This window comes from Lepisma saccharinum, chromosome 6, assembly GCF_977018435.1.
Source record: "Lepisma saccharinum chromosome 6, izLepSacc3.1, whole genome shotgun sequence".
Classification (NCBI taxonomy): Eukaryota; Metazoa; Arthropoda; class Insecta; order Zygentoma; family Lepismatidae; genus Lepisma; species Lepisma saccharinum.
The window spans coordinates 60,588,101-60,613,651 of record NC_139234.1 but is presented as its reverse complement, the minus strand read 5'-3'; the positions used below and the strand labels follow the sequence as shown (position 1 = coordinate 60,613,651).

At 40.0% G+C, this 25,551-nt stretch overlaps 1 protein-coding gene across 2 annotated transcripts in view; it reads right to left on the bottom strand.

Moving 5' to 3' along the window:
• The window catches only part of Sesn (Sestrin), a 760,958-nt gene that overhangs the window by 711,572 nt on the left and 23,835 nt on the right, over positions 1-25,551 (bottom strand). For both annotated transcript variants that reach the window (XM_083124009.1, XM_083124010.1), the window contains exon 2: positions 21,587-22,227. In XM_083124009.1, coding sequence (XP_082980135.1) covers positions 21,587-21,985 — 399 coding nt within the window. In that variant the 5' untranslated portion in view covers positions 21,986-22,227. The remainder of the gene's footprint in view (positions 1-21,586; positions 22,228-25,551) is intronic.

The following is a 25,551-nucleotide window of genomic DNA, read 5'->3' as shown; positions in this document are numbered from 1 at the left end:
GTGATGACACTAAAGGAGATATCACATCGAAGCGTGCCGCTTGACCCAGGGTCCGGAAGGCGACCCTCATAAGGGCAGACCTCACCTTCACCCTCCAGAAGGTGAGGTTGAAGGAGGCCGCGGATTTTGGCAAGTTGTAAGGGTGAGAGCGAACCTTGCGGATGAGCTACGTAACGTAACGTAACAAAGAAAATCTTCAGGGGCGAACACTGAACAACATTTGGATAGCGACATTGCCATACCTTCAGCTACGGTTCGGTTGTTATAACTCCGCTGCGGACTAGTTAACAGAGCTCGCTACCACGTCTTCGGTCCCGGGTTCGAATCCCTAACTGGGTATGGTGTTCTTTGTGAGTGTCCCTTCATCAATTTCATCACATCATCGCTCATCCTAATCGTCGCGATAAGCCAAAAATGACAGCGATGCTAAATAATAAAAATCAATCAAAGGTTCAGTTGTTTCACTTAGAATAACAAACAAACGTTCTGGCTGTTCCAAGTCAACTTTATGCACAGATCAGCTAATCGGGACTGGACCTACAGTTTAAAGTGGAATCCGGACCACTTGTGTCTCCTCTCCAACGGGTATCGAACCCGGAACTCCTTGATTACAGTGCCACGGCGTTACCACTAGGTTATCACGGAGGACCCGAGCCAGACTGTTGACAGAAGCGTCATGCATCATGCAAGATTGACACATTGGATACGAAAATCTACGTTTACTTGTTCTGGAACATCCAGACACATCACAGAGGTGTTCAATATCCGGAGGGGGATCGTCATGAGGGCAGACATCACCTCACCCTCCGAAAAACTTGTGAGGGTGAAGGAGGGCGAGAGCTTGCATTTTGGCGAGTCGTGATCGCGAGGGCGGGCCGTTAGGATGAGGGTGATTTGTTTTTTGTTATTTAGCGCCGCTTTCCTTCCACTTTTGGATAATCGCGGCGATGAGCATGAGCCATGACATGATGAAGGGACAGTCACCCAGAAACCCTGGCGTCGCAGCGCGCTGTGCTAACCACTCCGGCACGGAGGTCGGCTAGTTGACATCTGAACTTTCGTTTCATTGGATAAGCAAATCACACTGGATGCCGTCTGGCTCGTGTCCAAATCCAAGAAGGAGTAAAACAAAAAGTTTTGTCTTCCACTGGAGACGGAAACTCAATTGGTCGAGAGTGGAGCCTGTCTCAAAACGCATGCTTTTCACCGTCCATCACGTGATGCAGGAATTGGGTTCGTTTGAAGTTGGGAAAGATGGATGGTCGCTGGATTAACAGGGTGCAACTGCTTGGGTCAAGACTCTTGCAATACGGGTTCGATTCTCAAGGACTATGCCAATTGGAAAAACGCCTGGAAAAAATGGAGCATTCAATTTGGTCCTTGGCTCCGTGAAGGACTTCTTCTTGTCAATATAGACAGACTATCCTCGGATATACAATCGGTTCAGCAGACAGTTCTTCAACCTCCTGAAAACACAACCACGTGCAGAGGGAAAGTGTTTCCATCTCATGACTTCAAAATTACCTACATTGATTGATTGATTGTACTTTACTTTGCTTTTCTGGCACTTTTGGCTAAATGCGAAGATGAGAATGAGTGATATATTGAAAGGACACTCACAAATAACACCCATGGCCAGGCATGTAACCAAGTTTCTGCAATAATAACCATATCATAGCCATTTGTTATTTACAAAGAATTCCCGAGTCTTCGTGTTAATTCCCCTTTCATTTTGATAATAAATTGCTACGTCATCAGTAGTTATCACTTAGAGATAATTAGAGCCAATGAAAATCAATTTAGATACATCTTCAAGTGTCCTTAAAATATATATATTTCAATCTCCTTCATTCTCTTGCAGTTTAATATTGCCTGACTTATCCACGCAAAGGTACGTATAAGTTCTTTCATGCTTGAGTTTACTAGCTAGACTATATATTCCGTCTGTAGGGGTTAAGATTCTGATTAACATATACCATCTCATTACTTGCATCACCTAAATGAATACGATTTAAATTTCTCTTCACCGTACGCCTTTCAAGAAACATATGCCTGTCTGCACGCCTTACAAATTTAACAAATACATTTCCTGTTTTTTGAGTCGGGAGTTTTCTTAACCTACGGCACACATCTATCATGTCATTTGTTATCTTAATATCTAATGCCCTTCTCACACATTTTACAATTTCGTACGAGTCTTCATTTTGCTTTTCCAGAATACCATAGATTTCAAGCCTGTTTCTTCTCCCATATTGATCGAGATCATCCAGTTGTTGCTGAATCTGTTTCAATTGTTTTTTTAAAAGAGAAGATTCGCCTCCTTCAGCTCTTGTATTTGAGCTAGACAAGCACTGGTACTCTCGGATTATTTCTAAATTAAACTCATTCTCGTAGTTTCTCATGGGCCAGATTTAGGGATTTTCCCAGCTCATGCTCAGTCCTCAAATTTTCGACTTTTATCTTCAAATCCCGTAACATGTTATACATATCTAACATTGATGGAGTTGATGACTGCAAAAGGTAGTGGCATGTTATCATCTTGCAAGCTACTCCACTTCGTTTTCAAACATTTTTTGCAACACCATGTTTGATTTACAGAGTTCATATATTCTACATTAGTTTACATTAGTTTCAGTTATTCATTCATTCATTCCTTGTTTTCTGGCGAGGGGCAAGTCTTTCCTTGCCGCCTCCATGCTGTCCGATCTTCAGCCCTTCGCTTTGTAGCAGAGCAGGACTCATTTATTTTGATGCCGTCAATCATTTGGAATCTTCTTTGCCGGATTGTCTTTCCCTCGACCATTCCTCCAATAGCATCTCGTAAGATGCAGTTTATTCTCATCCAGGGGCCCAGCCAATTTATTTTTCTCTTCATGATTATCTCCAGCATTGATCTCCTTTCCCCAACTCTTTCCAGCACTGTTTCATTTCTCACTTCTTCTGTCCATTTACCAGTTCTATTCGTCTCCATAACCACATTTCCAGAGCTTCCAGTTGTTTTTTCTCACTTGTTCTCAGTGTCCATGTTTCCGCACCATATAGAGCTATACTCATACAAAGCATTTCACGAGTATTTTCCTTGTTTCTTTGTTCACAGATCCACAGAAAATATTTTTCTTTCTATTGAAGGCTTTGCTATTCTAATTTTTATTTCTTGACTGCATTTCATATCACTGCTTATAATGCATCCAAGGTATTTAAAGCTGTCTACTTGTCCGATTCTCTTACCTCTGATACTACTTTTGTCTTTCTCTGTTTTCTTCCGATCACCTTTGCTTTCGTCTTGTTCACATTTATTTTTATCCCGAACTGTTCACAGTGGGTATTCATTTCTGCTAGCATGGCATTTATGGTTCTTTCATGTCATCAGCAAATCTTATACAAGATATTTTTCTTCCTCCTATTGCTACTCCTCCCTTGCTCTGGGAACAGTTCTTCACTATTTCTTCTAAATAGATGTTCAATAATGAAGGCGAAAGGCAGCAGCCTTGTCGTACCCCTCTTCCAATTTCAATTCCCTGGCTCATTTCTTCTCCTATTTTCACTTTTACACATTGTTTCAAATATAGGTTGCAGATAAGCCTTCTTTCCTTCCAATCTACACCAATATTCTTCAGGAACCCTGAGAGCCTGGTCTACTTCACTCTATCAAAAGCTTTCTCCAAGTCGACATATGCTACAAACATTTATTTACATTTTTCCAGGCATCTTTCTCAAAGTGTTGTCTGTTTGGCGTCTCTCGTATCTCTTCCCTTTCTAAAACCAAGCTGTTCTTCCTCTATCTATCTGTTTATTTACACTAACACATTTTATGTGAAACCAATTATAACGATCGCAAAAAATTGTATTTTTGACATAATGTCTTGGTACGGCTTTAGAACATTCCACACACGCACTCATGTTCATCCCAATATTTATTAGTCTGTGCGATTGTAACACTGTCCAACATCACAGCCATTTAAACACTTCAAATTTAATAAAACAAGCGGAGCACAAACTGACTGATCCTACTTCATCTTCTTGTTCATGAGATGGTAATGAATGATGATAAGACATGAAATGCGCGAACGCACAATCACAAACACACATGGACAACAAGGGGTCCCGGGTTCGATACCCGCTGGAGGCACATAGTGGTTCGGATCCCACTTTAAACTGTAGGTCCAGTCCCGATTAGCCTTACTGTGCATAAAGTGGACTTAAAACACCAAACCAAAACAAAACAAAAAAAAAAACATGGACGACACAAGGGTCTCACTTGAAGTGCGAAACTCAAACACCTTCCTGGTCAAGCGCCGTATTTAGTCTTCAGACGTCAGGCTAAATGCTTTGTTGTTAGGCTAAATGTGTATGTATGCTAAGAGATTTAAGCCTAACAAGCCTACCCTAAACACGAAAGCATTCCGCACTTACGTCAGAATATGAAATACGGCGTTTGACCTAGAAGGTGTTTGAGTTTGGTGCGATGAGTCATACCCGACGACACAACATTAGCCCCACTGAGGGCTGTGGGGCTAAAGTCCACCTAATAATTTGCCTGTTAATATATTTCATTTTATAAATAAAGGCCCCGCGAATAAGAAAACAAAATGTTTCATCATTATACATGCAAAGAATTCTCACAGCTTAATTACTGACCGAGTGTTATCATTTTACAATAATTTGTTACATCATCTCTAATATTATACTTTTCAGTGTCCTATATTATTTACACTGTGTGGTCACATTGTTATTAGGAAAGTAAGGCAGAATAAGGGATTATAACCAGGATGAGAATCAATAGACACTAAAAACTCTCGAAATAGACAGGCAAAAAGGACCTAAAAATACAAAATAGGCACTAAGCAAGATTTTTCACTTATTTTTTCAGATTAGGCAATAAATCATCTTCGAAATAGGCAAAAACAACCACTATGAAATTCATGTATTCCTCTCGGATACAACCTGAAATATTTTTAAACGTAAAAAAACTACGTTTTCTGGCCAAGGAACAAGATAGGCATTTTTGGACAAATCCCCAGTCTACTTACGACATATTATTCCGTAAAATTATAAAACAAATCTCCCGAATTCAGTCAACCCGATATTTTTCAAAAGTTGCCACCACTGTGGATGAGAATAAAACCCAAAGTGGAACAGGAAAAGCGTGATAATTTAACTTACTTGGCTGTTCGTTCTATCCCACAAAATAATAGAGGCCTGGAACCGTATGAGCACATTAATATTTGACGTACGGTCCAGGTCAAAGGAAAGAGAAGATTATCAGCTTAGGGCTGCAAGAGAGGACAAAGTCTAAAACGCGCTCAAAAGCCCTCTGTGGGGCTGATTGGAACCTGCGTGCCAAAGGGACGCTTGTTAGCAAGTTTATGGACGATATCAGATTTCGTTTTTGGTCCTGCGCGGTTCGACTCCATCCTTGTTCCATATTATGTATGCATAATCGCTGTTTTTTGCGTCTACTTCTGCACGAAGGTAAAGCTATTTCCAACTTCAAAGAAAAGCCGCCTAAGTGGACAATAGCACGTAGATACATATACACTAAGCTTAAACAGATCCTATCTTTTTTCTACATAGTATATTACATACTTCATTCCGACTCGCTGTTGTGCACTAATGATTGGCTACGCTACGTAGGTACACTCACCGGCAAAAGTTCACAGTATGAGAATTACATTTCTTCATTTTCATTCAGTCTGTTTTTCGCAATGCGATGACGATGAATTCAAATAAAAATTCCAATAAGCAGAGTACAACATCCCATCCCTTAAAACAACACATGGTGTAGCGATGGACAATTTCCTATTTTCTTTGAAGTTAACTGGACCCAGTTATACCGAGTCAATACATGGAACGACTTCTGGAAACTAAACGAGGACCTGAATATGTTTACACACCAGCAAACAGGACTTATCTACCGTACATCCGAGGACCTCCCATTGCAAACTTCCTCATTGCGCTTGTGTATCAACAACGTTACACAGAATCCAGAACAATCTTCTAAACCTTTTAGTAATGGAGTTTCTGTCATTCAGGACAACGCAACGAAGCTATTTGTGAACAAAGGCAGATAGGAAGAAAGAAAAATAATAAAATCTATAATCTGTGACTTATTTGCTTGTGTAGGCTCCTACAAAAGAGTCCAGGGATACAACAGATCGTCCGCAGTAATAACAATTCAAAGCCATTGTACAGGAAACAAGAACGCCCACACAAAACCCAATCTCCGATACTGAAATGGAGGAAGAAAATGTAGCGTCTGTCTCTTTTGTCGTACATCCATAGTTCCTTATAATCCAAGGAAAGAATGCCTTTACATTAAGCAACTCAGGAGGAAATTTCCAACGAATCCATGTTCCCTTTGCTTGTCTTTCTTGTATTCATGTGGCCGAGTAGGGCGCTGTAAAACCAAGAAGCAAGGAATAAATATACTACTACTACACAAGAGGAAATGTGCAGTAAATATGGAACACATTGAACTTAAAGAGAATAGGCAAGAATAAAATAAATGTGGGATAATATACACAATTAGAAGAGAGACACGCAACAAAGATGAGCGTACTGGAAGATACATCACAAAAAGAAATACACACGAAAAGAAAAGATCAGATGTAATAAAATAGAGAAAAGTTAGAAACTTAGTAACAGAAGAGAGACAAGTATTGAAAATTGACTAAAAGAAGAGAGCAAGTTTGACAAGAGGGAAGATAAAGAAAATAGTGGAGTAATAGACATTAAAGGAGGGAGAGCAGGGCTCGAAATGGACCGGAGCGGACCGGATCGGCGTTTCGTCTCGTCACAAATGGCAATAGACAGTTCCGGCTTGTCTAATTATTTTAGATCTTGGAGTACCTTTTTCTTTTCAGTGTGAAGTAAATTGTTAATACTCTTTAATATAACTTGACAAGTTTAAAAACAAGACGCTGCAATCCATTGTTTGCGCACCTCGCATCACATTTCCCCACCCCATTGTCTGCGGCGATGTTCGTTCGCAGTGTTGCAAACCTGGAGGGAGAGGAATCGTCTGAGAATTTTCAACGAAATTTGAATGTGAAAGACATGAATTAGTATCCCCTCACCTACGCTACCTATTGATTACGCTAAATTCTAAATACATTTTGATATTTTCCCTTTAAACCTTAAATGAATTAAGTTATATTAGGGATATTTCTTACCAGCATAAGAAATGTATGAAATAAAATGATAGAAAAATGAAAAATATATAAACGATAGAACTGAGCTCACCTTCTAAATGTTTTCCTGTTCTCCTTCTTCAGTTTCACTCTCCCACTCATGCGAGTCTGTGTCTACCGATGAATCTGTGTCCGTGTCTGAATCGGCTTCACCAAGTCTAATTATCAGTTCATCTACACGCTCGTCCATAAGTCCATCTCTTTCAAAGTAAGAATCTTCAATTTTTTTCACGTGTTCCCAACATTTAATCCATTTCTGTACAGAATATTCACTAAATAATTTTCCCAGAAAATCTTTCTTTGCGTCCAGTGAATCCGAAATGAATTCCCTTGCCTTACCCTTGATTCCCCCCCCCCCCACACACAAGTTCAATGGGATTTAAGTCTGCGTGGTAAGACGGAAGTCGTATTATGGTGTGCCCCGCGTTTCTAAATTTCGTGTCAATCGCATACTGTTTCACATAAGGTACACTTTGAATTTTTAAGTACAATTTCCTTTTGTTTATTGTTCACAATGCTTTCACTCTATTCTCCGCATCGATTTCAGTTTCGTTTGCAGGTTTGTCTGTCGCTGAGAGCCACTGTACCATGAAAATCGTCATATTTGTTTTAGCTTAATTTTGCTGAGTTGGCACCACTGGTACTCTCAACGCCAGACCAGTGAGTAGAAGAGTGGTGGGGAGGATGACGTAATTGGAAGTGCTCCGCAGCGATCTGCGCATATCGGGACTTAACTTGTCAGGCTATAGTACATATTATAGCATTCATATAAGCTTCCCCTATACATGGAGATGCATTGTTGCAACGAGGGAAATTAGCTGAGGCGCCTATGTTGTCTTCATCTTTTTTTTTTTACCTTGTGGTTCTCGATATTACTTTTTGGTTCATTATTATTATTATTTGTCGTGTTTTGTGGATTCGATTGTTCTGACAGAGGAATCCTCCTGCACAAGATCTGCACACAAATTTGGTTTACTCTGATTAACATAATGGAATAAAGTGGTCGGGGCATCCTAAATCAAACTCAAAGTAAATCGTTCGTGCGGCATGATCTTTATACACTCCTCAAAATAGTTTGGAATATTGTTATATTAGACACAACAAGTTTGGAATATTATTATGTTAGGCAATAGGTGATTGGCATGGTGGCATAGGTCGGCGAAAACACGAGAAAGTCCACCAGACAGATACCACGTGTTGTTGCATTACAAGGCCGTGACTATCACCTATTGTGAGGAGTATATTTCTGATGCAAATATTTTAGCATTAACTATTATTAATTCAGCGGCTCTGGAGTAAAACTTGATAACCCACAAAAGTGTGACCGAGAAAAATGCCGGTGGAAGTTCATCCGTTGCATTGTGGCTTGTAAGGTACCTAGATGATCCCTTGTATTTCTGGCTATTCAGCGGCTACTGAATGAACTTCATTCACTACTGTACAGTAACTTTAGACTGTGCAGCAACTGAATCAAATGTAAACTCAAGTTTGAACTCAATTGTAATATAGCACTTCATTTCACTACTCATTAATCTCGTCGATGAAGTAATCAGAGACAAAAAAGACAACACTATGTTAACGAAAGTAAAGCATTCCGTTTCGTGAAAATTTCCATTTTGAGTTCTGAAGAAAAGACACAATAAAAGCTGAGAGGAGTGAGCACAAGTAGCAATAAAATGAATCAGATGATGCAATGAAAACAAATTAACATTCACCAAAACAAGAAAACACACTAAAAAGGGGAAAACAAGTACCGAAAGAAGGAATTATGCACTAAAAAGGCAAAAAGTCTACAAAATAATGTGAACGAGGCAATAAGAGAAAAATAGATACTGAAAGAAGTAGAATTAGGCAGTCAATAAAGCTCTAAAAGGTACGTTTTCATAGAACTGTCACCCGACGCAACGTGTCCAATGGCCTTTACACATCTCCATATCCACGGATTAAAAATGAACAAGCCTTGTTGCACTGTGACAAAAACCAGGGCAACATCCAGTCCTTCAGCAATCATCTGACCCGAGCTATGTGAGTGAGTGGTTAGCACAGCGCGCTACGATGTCAGGTGTCCCGCGTTCGAACCTAGAACTGGGCACTGATGTTATTTGTGAGTGTCCCTTCATAGTCATCATACAGTCATTCATTCTTATCGTCGCGATTAGCCAGAAGTTGCAGAAAAGCGGCGTTAAATTTAAAAAATGAAATCTAAATCAACTTCAAAGTACCTTATAAGCGACAGAACAGCTGACAATATTATTTTTTGACCTCCTTCCAAGTTGCCTCAACTCTCGACTTGACTGAGGTCAGTGCGGAGCATATCCCCTTCCCCTACGCATTCTCCCCACAGAGATCCCTCCCCTCACCCCGCTTCAATAATTAATTCGCCGCCAACGGCTTCCTCAAAAATCGATTATGGCTCTTCGGAAGCTGAGATGCAGTCACAAACAGGTTGTTTAGCTTAATGTGGGAAAGTGGAGAAGGTAGACGAACGGCAAGGGGTGAGGGATGGGAAGGGAGGCAGTTGGGGGGTTGAAAGGAATCTCTCAAGTCGAAGAGTAATCGCCTGCAAACTAATGTGATCGATTGGAACACAGAGAAATAGGAAGACGATTTCGAACAAGCTATGGATTTAAATTTCAACTGGTTTCATGTTTCCAGTGCAATATTATAACTAGGGCTCGGAAGTTGAGGAAAAATCCTTTTCTTTCCTAGTGTCCGAAGACGAGGCCCAACATAATATATGTTCATTTTGGGTCATTGTAGGCCAGAAAAAGATGGGTTTTATTTGTCATTTTTTGCCTTTTTTTGGCGTTTTTTTTGGCTTATTGGTCCTTTTTAGCCTATTTTTAGGTCTTAACGGCAACTTCACCTTCTTTCAACTACGTTTTTACTGCCCATTCTCAATTCGAATCATCATCAGTTCATCACCTCTTAAACATCCTTTCTGTAGTAAAGAAATAAAAAAAAAGAAATAAATATATTTGAACCATCTCTGAAACGAGAGAAAAACATTTTTTGGACGACTGAAGCAGGTACGGTACAAGGTCATTGAACCGTAACTTGTCTGGAAGGTCGCGCTGTAAGTGGCAACTTTATCTTGTTTTGAAGCTTTCAGCACGGTGTATACGACCAGACAGCACAGCACGCGCCTGAAAAGATCTCAAGTCAGATAAGGAGGTGCCGCGCATTTTCATTAAATATGTAATTAAAACTGAAATTATTAATTAATTTGGATCACATTTATACGTCCATTTTTCCGTTTTTAGGTCCTTTTTGTTAATATTTTTAGGTCTTTTTATAGGTCCTTTTTTTTGGCAATTTAAAGGTCTTCAACTTTCGAGCCCTAATTATAACACTAATTCAGTAAGGGGGAATCATTGAACCTTCTTCACTTCAAGAGCCTGCAACATAAAGACTAGAAACCTTAGAAGTATGAACATGGAAGATGATACTAATGAAGAGTGGTACATTATCAAAATATCATTTGGTTTCCCTAGCTACACATGTTCTGTGTCAGGCTGAAAACTTTTCAGTCACCCACGTAGGGTTGATCGGATTATCCGGGAGAGTGCAAAATGATCTCTACGTCCCAGGGTCACGAAATTATTCTGAGAATGAAGTAAAAACGTTGGTTTCTCCGGACGCATATGGCAATTTTGCACCCTTCAATGAATACGGGGAAATATCTCCCTATCTTACCTAAGAGTTTAAAAAGGGGTGTAAAAAGCCCCTTGAGAAAGGTTAAAAGTGAAAGGTTGTAAAACACAACACATTAAAAAGGTAAAGATTCACTAAAGAAACTTCCTCACAGAGAATGGGAGAGATCAGATCTTCTCAAAAAGCTAGAAACATTTGCTAGAACACTGTCGTCATCTCCCAACACGGATGATGAACAGTTGGGAAGACTAAGAGTGCCTGAGGAGAGTAAAATCGGCACATTCAATACATAGGCGTAGTTAGGTAGGGGCTAGGGGGTGCTAACTCCCCCCCAGAACCGGACATTAGCGCCCCAAACGCATGCGACATATGCAGAAAATAATTAAGGGGAGAGAAACTGCACCAAAAAACTAGAAAATTCATCATGAAACTTCATATGCTACTCTTGTGGCGTGTCAGTCACACTTGAGGAAAAAAGTTCAAATTATGTTTGATACAAAATACAACGGAAGGTAGGTTCAGGGCGCGATTTATAGGGGGAAAGCGGAATTCCACACCTCCTCTGTCTTGAGCCATTCAACTCTCTGGTTGTGTGGTCATGATCTTGAATGACACATCCCAATCAGAGCTAATTTTCCCACCCATTGAGTATGCAAACTGTATTAATTAGCTAATATATCATACTAGCACCTACATTGAATTATGGCGATATGTTTTATGATTATATAAAAACACTATTTTTACAGACTAGTGATTGAACATTGCTTTTATTTTATTTTATTCTCCAATAAAAGTTAAAGTGAATATGCATTTTATGTGAACCATATGTTCCGGTCAAGATTTCAAAAAAACATATATCAATGTTAATTCTCTTCATATTCCACCTTGAAGTGCATGAATACAATCAAACAATAGTGGCGTCCAGTATTACCATAAATGGAGCCTTTCAATAATGAGTTCCTACAAGTGCATTTTTCTGAACATTTAAAAGAGATGCTGTCATAGTTTGAGTTTAAGTTTCTTTGAAAGTACAGAAATGCTAATCGGGACTGGACTTACAGTTTAAAGTGGGATCCTACCCCCTACGTGCCTCCACCCGTTATCGAACCCGGGACCCCTTGATTAGCTCTCATTGTAGAGACTTGAATAGAAAAGCAGTTTTGGTGGGGAAATGTACGCGTGAATGTGTTGCGACCGTGAAGAAGCAATCGTTTTAATAAATGGTGATCACTACAGTTCATTAGTGAAATCACTTTCTCTTTTCACAAAATTCAGAAGTTCTACCAAAAATTTGAAATTGAATTTGCCGTGCCCAGGAGCTCATCAAAACGAAAACGAGAAGACCCATCCAGATTTAAAGAGTTCGTTGTGTTAGCAACAACCGAAGCAACAGACTATCAAGAAAAAAATCAAAAAACTGTTTTAGTTAGAGTACAGCGCCTAGAATAACGTAGTGTGGAAAACGGCATGGTTCTGCGCTCTCTGGCTGGTTCCACTCGAAAATGATCCGCTAGAGGCGCTGATGTTTACCCCGGTGCTTGGTGTTCGACTGCTTATAATGGAAGTAAATGGAGTTTTCGCTGCAACGTCTGATTCTTTTACATGAAGCATTTCTATGAATGTGATAATTGCTATGATATTTGGTACAGTGGTCGCGAAGATATTAACGAACATTCTAGACAGTCGACCACGTCCTGTTATCGTCATACTTTCGTTAATAATACGGGAGAAAAAATACACGTGGAATGTTCTTGGCAACTAAATTTTTGTGTATGAATTAGGTTCATTATTATTATCATCATCATCATTTCTTCTAAAGATACACACACTGAAGCATTTGTATTTTTGATATTTACTGTCTCTTTTCTTCCGCTTTAAACTAATCGCGGCGATGATGATAATGATGATTGCATGAAACGACAAGGGGAACCCCACAAAACTTTCTTAGTGCCATCGACATGAGTGTAAAGCAACTTTCAAATCAATGGGACTAGCGACACGGGATGTTCACACTGTCACACTAGTGACACACACTTCCAGACTGTAAAATAGTATTCATTGCACATGAGGGTCCAAACAGCAAACGACACGTTCATATGGTGTATTCGCGTGCTACCTGTTACTTCGGTCGGAAAGCTCCTTAAAGGAAAGGTGCTGAGACCGAAGCGACGCGCTACAAGTGGAGTTCCCAACTAAGTGACAAGCGACATGGTGCCTTCAGTCTATTAGCAAGCGTTGCTTGCGAACAACAGATAGGCGACACGATAAACCGCACATTACAACAACAGATCTAGGCGACACGATAAGCCACACGTGTCGCTTTGTCGCTTCTGCGTCGCTCAAACTGGGCCATTTCCTCAATAGCTTGCAACATGTTGCCGTGGTTTGTTGTTCGCGCATACGCGATGCAATGAGTGTCTTGCTTTAGTGAGATTGCGCACCAAAGCGACAAGCGGCACGCGACACTTATTGCTTGAGGATTTCACCAACAGAACGCTGGCCTGTGCTTCCCGTCATGCCGCTACGATGTGAAATGAAGCCCTTGATTGGCTCGTTTCCAAGCAACATGTGTCACTTCGGTATGAAAGTTGCCTTGGACCGGAATGACCCGTGTCGCTTTGGTGTAAAATCTCCTTGAGGAAACGGTGCAGTCAGAGCTTTTGTCCCTACGGTTCGAAAGGCTGCATTGATTTCCGACTGCTCGCTTTCAAGCGACATTTGTGGTTTGTCGCCTCGGTATGAAATATCTCTCAGGATACTATTTATATTCTAATAACATAGAAAAATAAACTCTAATACACAGTCCAAGACCTGACGTCCGGAATCACATTGCGATGTTTCTTCTTGTGTTACGCACGCATGCTATTTATTTATTAATTTTATTTTACTTTTCTTTCCAAATTAATGCCATTTCGTGACTGCAAATCACTCCACAAATATAACTGTTTCCATCAATTCACTTACCGTCTTTCTAGAGAAACAAATCTACACAATATATTCCAAAAACTAACTAAGCCGCATTACTTTCATAACAAAATTAGCACCTGGGTCGATCGCACTGCCATCTACTTGTCATCGTCTCGGGGAACCAGTTTCTTGGGTCGTTTTCCACACTACGTTATTCAGGGCGCTGTAGTTAGAGTATTGGCGAGCGATTGTGTACCACAGACTTTTAGATGACGTCGATAATCACTTTGAGCGAGTTGGAACAGGGAGACCCTAACAATGACTTTGAAACGTGATTTTCGGAACACAGCTTACGCATTGCTCGTGCTGTAGACCACATCACGAAATTTAATGTCGATAGTTCAACAGCTTTCATTGCAAATTGTAGCGAAATCAGAAAAATGAAAAGTTTCGTTGCAGAAAAATTAAAGATATCATTACCTAGAACTTTAAAAAAAATGCATTTTAGCATTATAATTTGTTCATTACCATGGAGGTAGGACTACACATTAATATTAACATATTAAAATTAAGGTTCTTTATTCTAAAGAAGACATGTGCTATTTTATAAATTTACAGCCATCTACAATAATGTATTTATTCCTTTTATAAAATGAGGCACTCGATATCGACACAATTCCCACATGGATGACCCGTTTCCCAAGGATAATGCCCTTGATGATTTTAGTCATGGATAAAAGCATGGAAAGTGTTAGCCCCAATTATCCCTCCCCCTGCCCAAGTGGACTGACGAAACTCCGCCTGCAATTCAATAAGAATATACCACGACACGTTGAAGGGTCCAAATCTTGCAGCATGGCTGAGACGGTTGTGTCCAATCCGCATCCGAGCCAGAATAACTTCTTCATGGGAGTGATGGTACATAAGAGCACAAGGTAATACGAACAAAATAATATAACGAAAAAGTGAGTGCTTATTGATTAATTTGGAATATTCACATTTGAATTCAGTTTCTATAGAGGAAGACAAATTTAGTTTCCTCTATCCTCTTCTCTAAAATAGATGAAACAGACACAAAAAATGTTAAAAAGACACGAAAAGCGGACAAATATGAATCACAGCTGGAAAAAATAGGCAGAACAAGCTGAGAAATAGCTAAATAATAGACAAAGTTGATATATAGAAATCAAAAGCTAAGAAATACGCATCAATTCGTAGGCATAAACAGGTGACAAACAGGAAAAATTAAGAAATATGCTCGAAAAGTGACGAAATAGGCACGAAAAAGGCATTAAAGGCTGAGAAATCGGTATCAAAAGATGAGAAGCAGGCAAAAATCTAGAAATAGGCACGAAAAACTTAGAATCGGACAAAAATCTAGAAATAGGCACGAAAAGTACAAACCTAGGCATCAAATATTGAGAAATAACCACGATACACTTCGAAATTTGCATTAAAAGTCTACAAATAGGAAATAACCCATGAAAATTAAGAAATAAGCTCGAAAAGTGTAGAAAAGAGGCGAGGAAGAAATTTTGCCCAGTCCGATAGGAAAGACAGCAATGTGAAACATTGGTCTACCTCCTCTCCTCTCGAAAAGGACAAATTCGGACCAACGAAAAACGATGAAGCGAAAGAAGAGGGAGAAAAACCAGATGAGATGCGAACGAGTTGGAGACGAGACGAGACGTTCGAAACGTCCCTCCAGCGTCCATTTGATTGGCACCCGAATTCCGAGGGAGAGGGAGGCTGGGGGATTTTCTAGCGACTCCAACCTTATACGCTATCGGCTGCAACGACAGGAATCCCGCCGGAGCCCGTTCTATTCCGGCCCAAGGTCGGGGAGTGTTTAGAGGGATCGATATCCCAGTCCGAAGGGTCAGATTCCGCTTTACGGCCCTCCCGCACGCTGCATATTTTTGCCATCTGCCTGCGTTTCCTACTTTTCGACTACCGGGCTTATTTATTGCGTTCTCGTATGGGCTCTTGCTACTCCGTTTTCAAATGGTTCTAAAACACAGAAAGACAGCAACAGTATCTCCTCAAAAGACCGGATTTTAGATGTGTATGTGTGTGTGTGTCATATATATATATGTACTAGGGCTGAGCCGATGTCGAGTCTACTTATCTTTCCAGGGGTCTAACTTATCCCGGACATTATGCAAAATTCGAACTTTTAATTTAATTTGCACCACAATTGTGTGGGCAAAATGCCGTTTGTGATTATTCGAGAGTCTGATGTAATTCTTGAATATATGGAAGCAAAACTCTGATAAACGGATGCTTGTTATTGGAGTGGAATACTCTCCCACTAATACCGGGTGAGCAAAAGGTAACTGTACACCTACACTATGCTTCATTACGCAGAGAAAAACATCCCTTTCTTGATGTTTGTTGGTACATAAGGACATGGACAGTTGGTTAGTAACACACTCATTGTTGTCAGTCACTCATTGTTGTTTCTTCTGAGCGTGATCTTGCAAAGCGCATAACTGCATTAGCAATGGTTAGTCTCTGAACTACCGGCAATACTCAACACGCTTGTCGTGGTCCCTTTCTTGCAGATTTTGCACTACTGTTATTTTGTAGGGGTGTAAATGTAAGTGCTTTTTCAGTGCGGTTCTTGCGCTGCCGTACGACACACTCACTTGCTGCGACAATTTACGAATTGACTTATTTGGGCTTTGCTCTATTCTAATCGAAATCCTGTAATTTGTCCTCTGTTAGAACTCGTGACCTGGCTTATTTCGGCGCATTCTTCACTGATCCCTTTCTGCGAAATTTATCGATCAACCGCCGCACTGCATTACGATGTGGTGGATCTGTATCAGGAAACCTTTCCATAAACTTATTTCGCACTTCTTCCGTATATTTACCTCCATGTCGAAAGACTTGTTCCACCAAAAACACACGAGCTTTGAGTAACAAAACCATTGCTAATGCAGTTCCGCGCATTGCAAGATCACGCTCCGAAGAAACAACTGAAAAAACAACAATGAGAGACTGACAACAATGAGTGTCTTACTAACCAACTGTCCATGCCCTCATATACCAACAAACATCAAGAAAGGGAAGTTTTTCTCTGCGCAATGATGCGTAGTGTAGGTGCACAGTTACCTTTTGCTCACCCCGTATTAATCAGTATTTTGAACAAATTTTAATTCTTACAATTTCCAAGCATCGGTGTCGGTGGGGATAGTTAAAAAAAGTTATGTATATTCAAAAAAATTATTACATATTTTGACAACATGATATCGTACATATCGTACGTATTACTGACGACGATTCTGTGCTCCTGTACTACAGAATCCATTGCATGCTATGGTCAGCTTATTCACCTAACCTCAACTGAATAGTTTTTTGTCTTTCTTGTTTGAGTTTTTGTTTTAAGTCCACTTTATGCACATTCTAGGCTAATCGGGACTTGACCTACAGTGGGATCCGAATCACTATGCAATGTGCTTTCCACCGGGTATCAAACCCTGGACCCCTTGCTTACAAGCCGACGGAGCTACTACTACGCTATCGGACAGGCCTCAACTGCATCGAAAATGAATGGGAACTCCCGAATCGTTCGACACACCACAGACCTTCCAATAGTTTACCGAGCGCACCATATAGGAATGGGACCATGTTCCTTAGGATACACTGGGCAACCTGATGCGAAACATGCCACGTCGCATGTAGAGACAGACGTACATAGGTGCTCGGGGAGGGCCCATGGCTCCTAAAGAAGAACGACTGCATCAACAATGGCCGTTGGGATTTCCGATACTAAATATGCACCTGCCTTGTTTTGGTTTGCTTTGATGTATACCCCCTTGTTTCGTATAAAATACTTCGCCTTTGCTTTTAAAACAAGGTTTTTGCTTCTGCCTCAGTTTCTTCGAGAGCTATATTACATTACATTCTGTAAATATGAAATTACGCAGCAATTTTTTTGAGCACTGTATATATATAATGCATATGGGTGTAAACACACCCTCACGGTAAAACTTCACCGTAATTGTAGAGTGAAATCTCCGGCAGCGAGGGCGCCAACATCACTGCCAAATTATAGTTGTTGCGGTTCCACTGCAATAGAAACACTACCTTCAGAAACAACAAACAACAAGGAGAGTTCATACCCTTTCATTTGCCTGGAGGTGGCGCTGCTCTCCAGCGGCAGTAGTGTAAAACAGTTGATACTTGAATATCAATTCTGTGAACTTTTATGTAAATTAATTTGCTTTTTAATGTTAACTTGCACCCTTCACCTTAACGAAAAACATTTCACAACAATTCTAAAATACAATTTCATAATTTTTGCCCACATGTACCGTATTTGTGATTTAGAAGTTGGATTCGGTTTTTATTAACGTTTTTCTTATTTACAATGAAATACTATTGAATGAACGAACATACGATGAACCATCAGATTTTACGGTTCCGTCACCGTAAAATTCCTAAAATATTTCATAGTGTGTGTGTGTGTGTGTGCGCGCGCGCGCGTGTGCGTGCTTATAAACTCGTTTCTTTTTTTCAATCCTGCTCTTCCCCAACTTCATTTGATGTTGGCGCTACTGCTTGAACCTACATTTCTCTCTCTCTTCCTTCCTACCCGTCAAAACCTTTCTATTTCACGATAACCCGTAAATATGACGTCACACGACTTTCAATACAGGCATATCCCACTTCAGAATGCAACTTTATTATTATTATTATTATTATTATTATTATTATTTTGACACTCCTTTAGAATTTTTGTTGCAGGTGCACGAACCCTATTCTACAATAAATAATCCAGAAAGGCAAACTGGAAGGAAGATTGCACAGATAGACTTGATTTCCCAATGATCCTCTGCATCCGGTGATCAAGACCGCGGGTAACTTTGGTCCGTTGCACTACGTAAGGCTAGATATGCACTAACATTGATTTTCGATAATGCTCGCTGTCCTGTGCAGAGTTCGTGTCTCGCTCAGTCTGCACCGAGCTGCATTTCCTAACCTTTGCTGCTCACCGGCATTTCAAGGGTAAAAATCGATGCAGTCTGGCTTTGGCGTAGGAGAAGAAATGAACGAACGTACTTTCTTTATCTTACTATGTCAGTCTTCTTTCAGTTTCCATTTCTCTCTCGCACTCACTGCCTCTATATTATCCCTATCTCTCTTTTTGTCAGCGCCTCTACCTACCTTCCACTTTTTCTCATTCACTTTCCGAGTTTTTTCATCCGTTTTTCATTCTCTGACAGTCTATCACTTGTTTCTCTCTCCCTCTCCTGTATTTCTGACACTCTTATCTTCTCTTTTTGCCACATTCACTCACCTTTCTGCTTTATCAGTCTATATCAGTGGTTCTCAAACTGTGGTACGCGTACCCCCAGGGGTACATAAACGACTTGCAGGGAGTGCACGGAGGAGAAATGTCGAGAATACCCACACGACAACATTTTCGCTGCAGACTTCATAGTTTTTATACTCAACAGCAAAATAAGGCTGATTTTGTCACTGACACTCTTATCTTGGTTTCACATATTTTGAAGTGAAATACTTGTTCGAAATCTATAATAAGACTAAATTTGGAGCCGAATCTCCGCTTGAAAGAACCAGACATGAAGAAACTGTATTAGGCTATGCAGGCACATCCTTCTCACTAGAAACTCTGAAGATTTACAATAGAAGCTTCAAAATTGTGCTTGACAGTTTGTTCACAAACTTATTTTTGTTCTTTACTTTTTTCAATAACTCTGGAAAAAATATGAAAATTTAAGTTTTTTATATACTTCTTAGCATACATTTATTTCACATTTTCATTCTTGTAACTTATCATAAAGATTGTAAACGTAGGGACACCCCATAAATTAATAAATGTATGATTATAATGTTTATTTGTTTACCATATTTCCACATACAGACTGAATGCTATTTTCTCTATTGCAGATATACACGCCTCCAACATGTCAGAAACGCCCCACCAATCAAGCAACCAAAAAAAATCCCCCAAGAAGACCTGTGGTGGGGGTACATTACACGTTTAGTTACGACTAAAGGGTACAATGAGCAAAAAGTTTGAGAACAGCTGGTCTATATTGTTCCTTCTCTTTCTGTCTGTATATTTCCTTTCTCACTCCTCATTCTGTCTTCTTTCACTCTGAATCCCTACCAGTCGTTTCCTCTCAGTTTCTTCCCCCTCTTTCCAAGAATCTTTAACTTATTTCGCCTTTTTTATCTCTCTATTTGTCTCTCACATTCATTTTATTTCCTATGTCTGTGCCTGTTTCTCTTTCAATCTCTGCCCCTCTTCTTTTGTCTCTACCTTGCGCATTGCTTCACTCTTTCAACTTTTCCGGAGGAAGATAATGCCGTTAACTTGAAACAGTGGCGGAGATTAGGGACGCAAGGGGCGGACAGTTGTCCCCCACTGTTGGCCTCTTAATGATAAGCTTTGTCTACCAAGTTTTGGCACCCAATCGCCGCCACTGACTTGAAGTAATAACTTCCCCCAAAATGTATTTGGTTGGAATCCATATCTTATTCTAATTACGAACCAAAAACTTTGCTTTGCATAGAGACAAAGTTACATACCATTTATACGTGGGTTGCATGTGGCGTAAGGATTCGCACAACCGCGATGTTCGTGGCCAATTTTGTTTGTCGTGTGCAAGGAAATATCGTGAAATAACTTGAGCTTCTGTTTGAACAACCAAATCCTGCACAACGTATCATCGTAAGGTTCAAATTTCCCGCCAACCAGCTTGAATTCCGTATGTTTACAAGAATTGGCCTCCATCATGGCTGTTCGAAGCCACAATGCAACAGTTTGTGACGTAGGTGAAACACACCTATACTGTGTCTGCACGGAACAGTCAGTATTGTATCTTTGTATCTTGGATCCCAGTAGCGAAACCATGGGTCCGTTCCGAAAGTCGCACGAGTTTAACGCGTTAAACGAGTTATGGTAACTGGCTGTCCCATAAGTGCTTCCGTGCGTTTTGTGAGTTTCATTATGCTGTCCCAAAAGTCGCATTCCGTGCAAGAACAAGATTCACCAAACGCACGGGCCAGGAGGCTGGTTTGTTCCGTGAGAATCGTCTGCTGCTTCCAGACAACGAGGCCTCCCCCATGGCGCAGTGGTAGCGTCATTGCCTTGTAATCAAGGGGTCCCGGGTTCGATACCCGGTGGAGGCACAAGTGGTTCGGATCCCACTTTAAACTGTAGGCCCAGTCCCGATTAGCCTTACTGTGCATAAAGTGGACTTAAAACAGCAACTCAAAGCTTCCAGACAACGCGCGTGCTGATGGATTCAAACTGCACTAGTTCGGAAAATGTATTATAATTTTAACAGATAGCGATATGAAGCAACATGCACAAGAGGAGTGTGTCTATAACCGTTCTTAGAATGTGATTAAAACGAGTAACAGTGCCCACAGTAGAGTTTATTTTTGCCATAAGGACATGCCTTCCGCTGGACGCCATGTGGAAACTTTCTCTAAACAAAACGTTGCGCCTGCGCTTTCGCCTAGAGTATCCCGTAAGTCTGTAAACACCAGATTCACGAGCCCAGTTATTTTCGTTGAATGCGTTCGTTTCGTTAAGACTTTCGGAACGCACCCCATGGTAGTTTGGTAGGAGCTATAACTCCCTCTTGGTCAAAATTTCTTTTAAGAACATCAAAACACGTCAAAATGCGGTAAATTTAGTATTTATTACAAAAAATATAAGTCGATAGCCCCCAAAATTACGAAATTCCTGTGCAAGACACGGTTTCATTCATTTACACATTATTGTTGGTATATGGCTGCTACATCATATAAAGTTAGTTTCAAGAGAATAATGAAGAGAATATGGTACTCACCCCAACCAGCCCTAAGATTTGAGCACACTTCTGCCTGACGTCCACAAACGGGCAGTTGACGGATAGCCTTAGGAGGGTGGGTAGGTGGAGGGTCACTAGCGACAAGTACTCCTTAGGAACGTTCTTGATGCCATCACCTTCGCAGTGTCCGTTCGTGTCGACGCCCGTCCGAAGCACGATCCGGTAGTGCTTGGGGCTGCCGTAACCGTCCAACCATCCTTCCATCGTCTTCTCTATCCCGTCCAGGGCCAGCTCACGCACCTGCGCCTCCCGAGAACACAGGGGCAGGAACATACGCATAACGTGCGTAATATCACCTTCTTCCAACTCACCGACATCTTGACAATCACTACTATCCACAGCCACTACGACGCTTTGCTCGGTCTCGGCATGGAACATGATAGGCTGAACGTACGCGAGGGCTTTCGTGCTTCGTTTTGACAATTTTTAATGGAAGGAACTCGAGGAAACGGGAAAAAATTTCCAAGAAACCGACGGACACGAAGCAAACAATGCTACTAACACCACTACTAAGCACGATTATAACGATTTCAAATAACTTAGAAATAAATATATTTATCCAACAGGAACTAGCTATACGATATCACTTCCGTTAAGAATTTCCGCAGGTCACCTAGTACCTGAAAAGAAAGAAAAAAACATTTCAGTGTTGGGAGGAACATATTTTTAGTGCACAAGAAATGAAACCATTGAAATACATTGAATCGATACATAGCATGCATAGCACAACATTGTGTCATAGCATTTATTCTAATATAAAATAAAATATAATATAATAACTCGTGGCTAACAACCCGTGGGGCCAGGGCTTACCTACAGACTGCCGGCCTCACTCGCACCTGCCGAGGTGGGAGATCATCCAACGAGTTACGGGGTAACGTGTGGTCAGCACGACGAATTCCCAGTCGTAGGTTTCCGTGACCGGAATAAGCTACTATTGATTTTAATATACACATATACAATGTATTGTTACGCCTCCGCGTAATTCAATATGATATTTAAAATGTAAAATTTACAAACAATACTGTTCTCATGTTATGACGTCAATTCTGTTATGACGCAATTCTGTAATCCTACATGATGGTTATTGATTAACCTGTAAGTTTATTTTCGGTTGCTACGAGATAGTTGTTATTTAACATGATGATGTAACATAGGCGGAGTTCTGGAGGGGCCATGGGGGGCCTGGCGTCCCCAACTTAAAAAAAAAAGATTAAAAAAATAACACATGATTAAGTCAGTTACTACATTTTTGTTATGAAGCCATACCGCAAATCTTGACGTTTGGCATGATGTCATGTGCGGTAATTGCGCCGCAATAGCGGGTCTTAGACGATTTGATTGATGTGTACAGTTTGAAGAAAGAAAAACGTAAAATGACTTTGTGTTGAGTCAACAGTTCCTGTTGAGGCATCAAAAAAAACTTTTCAATTTAATTTTTCTAAAATTTCTGAAGCTTACTATTGTACCGTAACTTTTTTAAAGTAATACGGGTATTGTATCAATAAAAAATTAATGAAATGCAAAATGCAATAATCGTACTGTTTTGCTTCTTTTAAAACTGACAACCAATATACTAATTAATATTTGTTTACTTAAGCGAGGAAATTTAACATTTTTTAAATTTTTTTTTTTTTACATTTCCGGAGTAAGGCCTCCGGACCCCTTATAAACTAGGGGATATTCAATAACCCTCAGGTACATCATACGCTTCTCTCAGAGTCTCGTCCCCACAAAGCAAAAGCTCAAACTCCGCCCATGTGATGTAAGTAAAATATAAGTTACAAAAAACAGTAGGAAGAGTGCTGCAAAATAGAGCTACAAAATACCACATCCTATAAGTGGCATGCTCAAGTCAGAAATCATAGACCTTGGTACCAATGCATTAATCTACCTCGGGCAGTGATTGTTTTTATATTAAGATTGCGAACATGTCATGTATTAGTAAATCAACATTTGGCTCCTTTAAAGATTGTGCCATCAACTTGCTGCCAATGCGGAGAAGCTAATCAAACACTTAATCATTTATTTTTTGAATGACCCTTAAGACAACAATACCGAGACACTCAATATAAAAACTTACAACATGCACAGGTACCATTTCAGATATCCTTATCTACACTAATATCTGAACCTCGCACTGCAGTTATTTGGATACTTTATAGTTTCGCTAGAAAACATAGGTTTACTATTTAAACAACCACGATGATTCACACTACAATTTAAATTAATAACCTCACAAAACTGTTATACCATAAGAACAGGAAGACAGTGTTTCGAAGAATGTGAATGATATTCAACAACAGTTTGGAACATAGATATTAACAATAGAACCTGAACTCAGCAACTTTGGCTAGAAACTGCAAGCGCGGTGTGAGCCATAAAATAAAGTAGAAGAAGCTATATCATGGAATAGTGGTAACGCGTCTGACTACCATGCTAAAGGTCCCGGGTTCGATCCCCGGACGGTTCAAATCCGGGAACTTGCTAACGTTGGAAGCGGCCCCGGCGCCCACCCAGCGTCGAATAACATGGGTACCTGGGGGAAACCCTGGGGGGTAAAGGCGGTCAGGGGCGTGATGCTGATCACATCACCCCCACTCACGACCGGATCAAGAAAGTGTGGGGCTTTACCCCCACACCCCCTATACGCCTTCATGGCGTGGTGCTATGCACATACACATACCTTTTTATATCATGGAATATGGAAGGGTTACTGGGTGACGTAGGCCGAATCGAATGATGCCGAGGGTGTAGTGCTCACTACAGCTACTAGTCCGCGCCACCATCGGCACTGCCTTGGGAATTATATTTTGAAAATTAAATTTAATTTAATACTAAGAAATATAAATTAATGGAAAATGCATTTAAATTTTTCCATGCCATAAGAGATACAAATTGCCTTTTGATTATACTTTGTAAAATTACTGGTGTAAGATCATGAGTGAGCTCGTTCCCGGTTTCTTGATCAAAACAATATGGATGCAAATCTCCAGGACAAGATAATTTGTATTGAATTAGTTTGAATTTAAAGGAAGGGAATAACATGCCATTTTAGTACTCCTGAAAAACTTGAAAGGTTAGTAGTTTTATGCGAATAATAACTCTTAAAATGTTGTGTAATTTATTTTGATGTGTGAGTAATGATTTTCCGAAGCGAGTGAAGTAGATTTTCATAAGTCTTTTCCATTGATAGTAATGGTATGGTTATAATTCTTTGCCTCAAAGGACGAATGAAAGTCATATATTGTTACGATACATGAAGTAATTTCTGCATATTGATAAAATATCAACAACAAATTTTCGTTCAAATTGCTTTCGTAGCAATTAAATTTTTACACGATCAAAGTTACGAGTGCAAGGGAGAGCATATACGAATCTAAATATATTTGAAACCTACGAATAATCTTAAAATAATGTAATGTTTATTTGTTAATTACGTATTAAACTAACGCATTTCTTGTACTGAATTGTGGAATCATATTCACAGTTCTTATTTTTAGAAAGTGATACAATAATATACTTGGTGTAAAAGGAAGAGTAGAATTTGCAGATAATTTTGTTTTATATTCACTGGAAGTGGACTTAACTAGTTTTCGTATAGGGCTACAGTGAACAACCGAATCAGGATATGGAAACTTCGGTAACGGCTCCGATCTTTTTTTTAATTTCTTTTCAAATTCTCCTTGCAGGATTTGATTTGATTTGATTTATTCCGTTCGTTTGATCATCTATGGTACAAAATGTACAATGATATTGAACAGATCATTCTTATAAATAAGTGTCTAAAATTATAAGGTTATGATGCTACATGTAAATAGTAAAACAATCCTAATGCAATTCATTTTTCTTTCTTTGTCTTTCTTTCCAAAAAAATAGAATTACACTGCTACAGAAAACAATGCTAAACATGAAAACAGTACAAATTGTAGTTATAAAAGAAC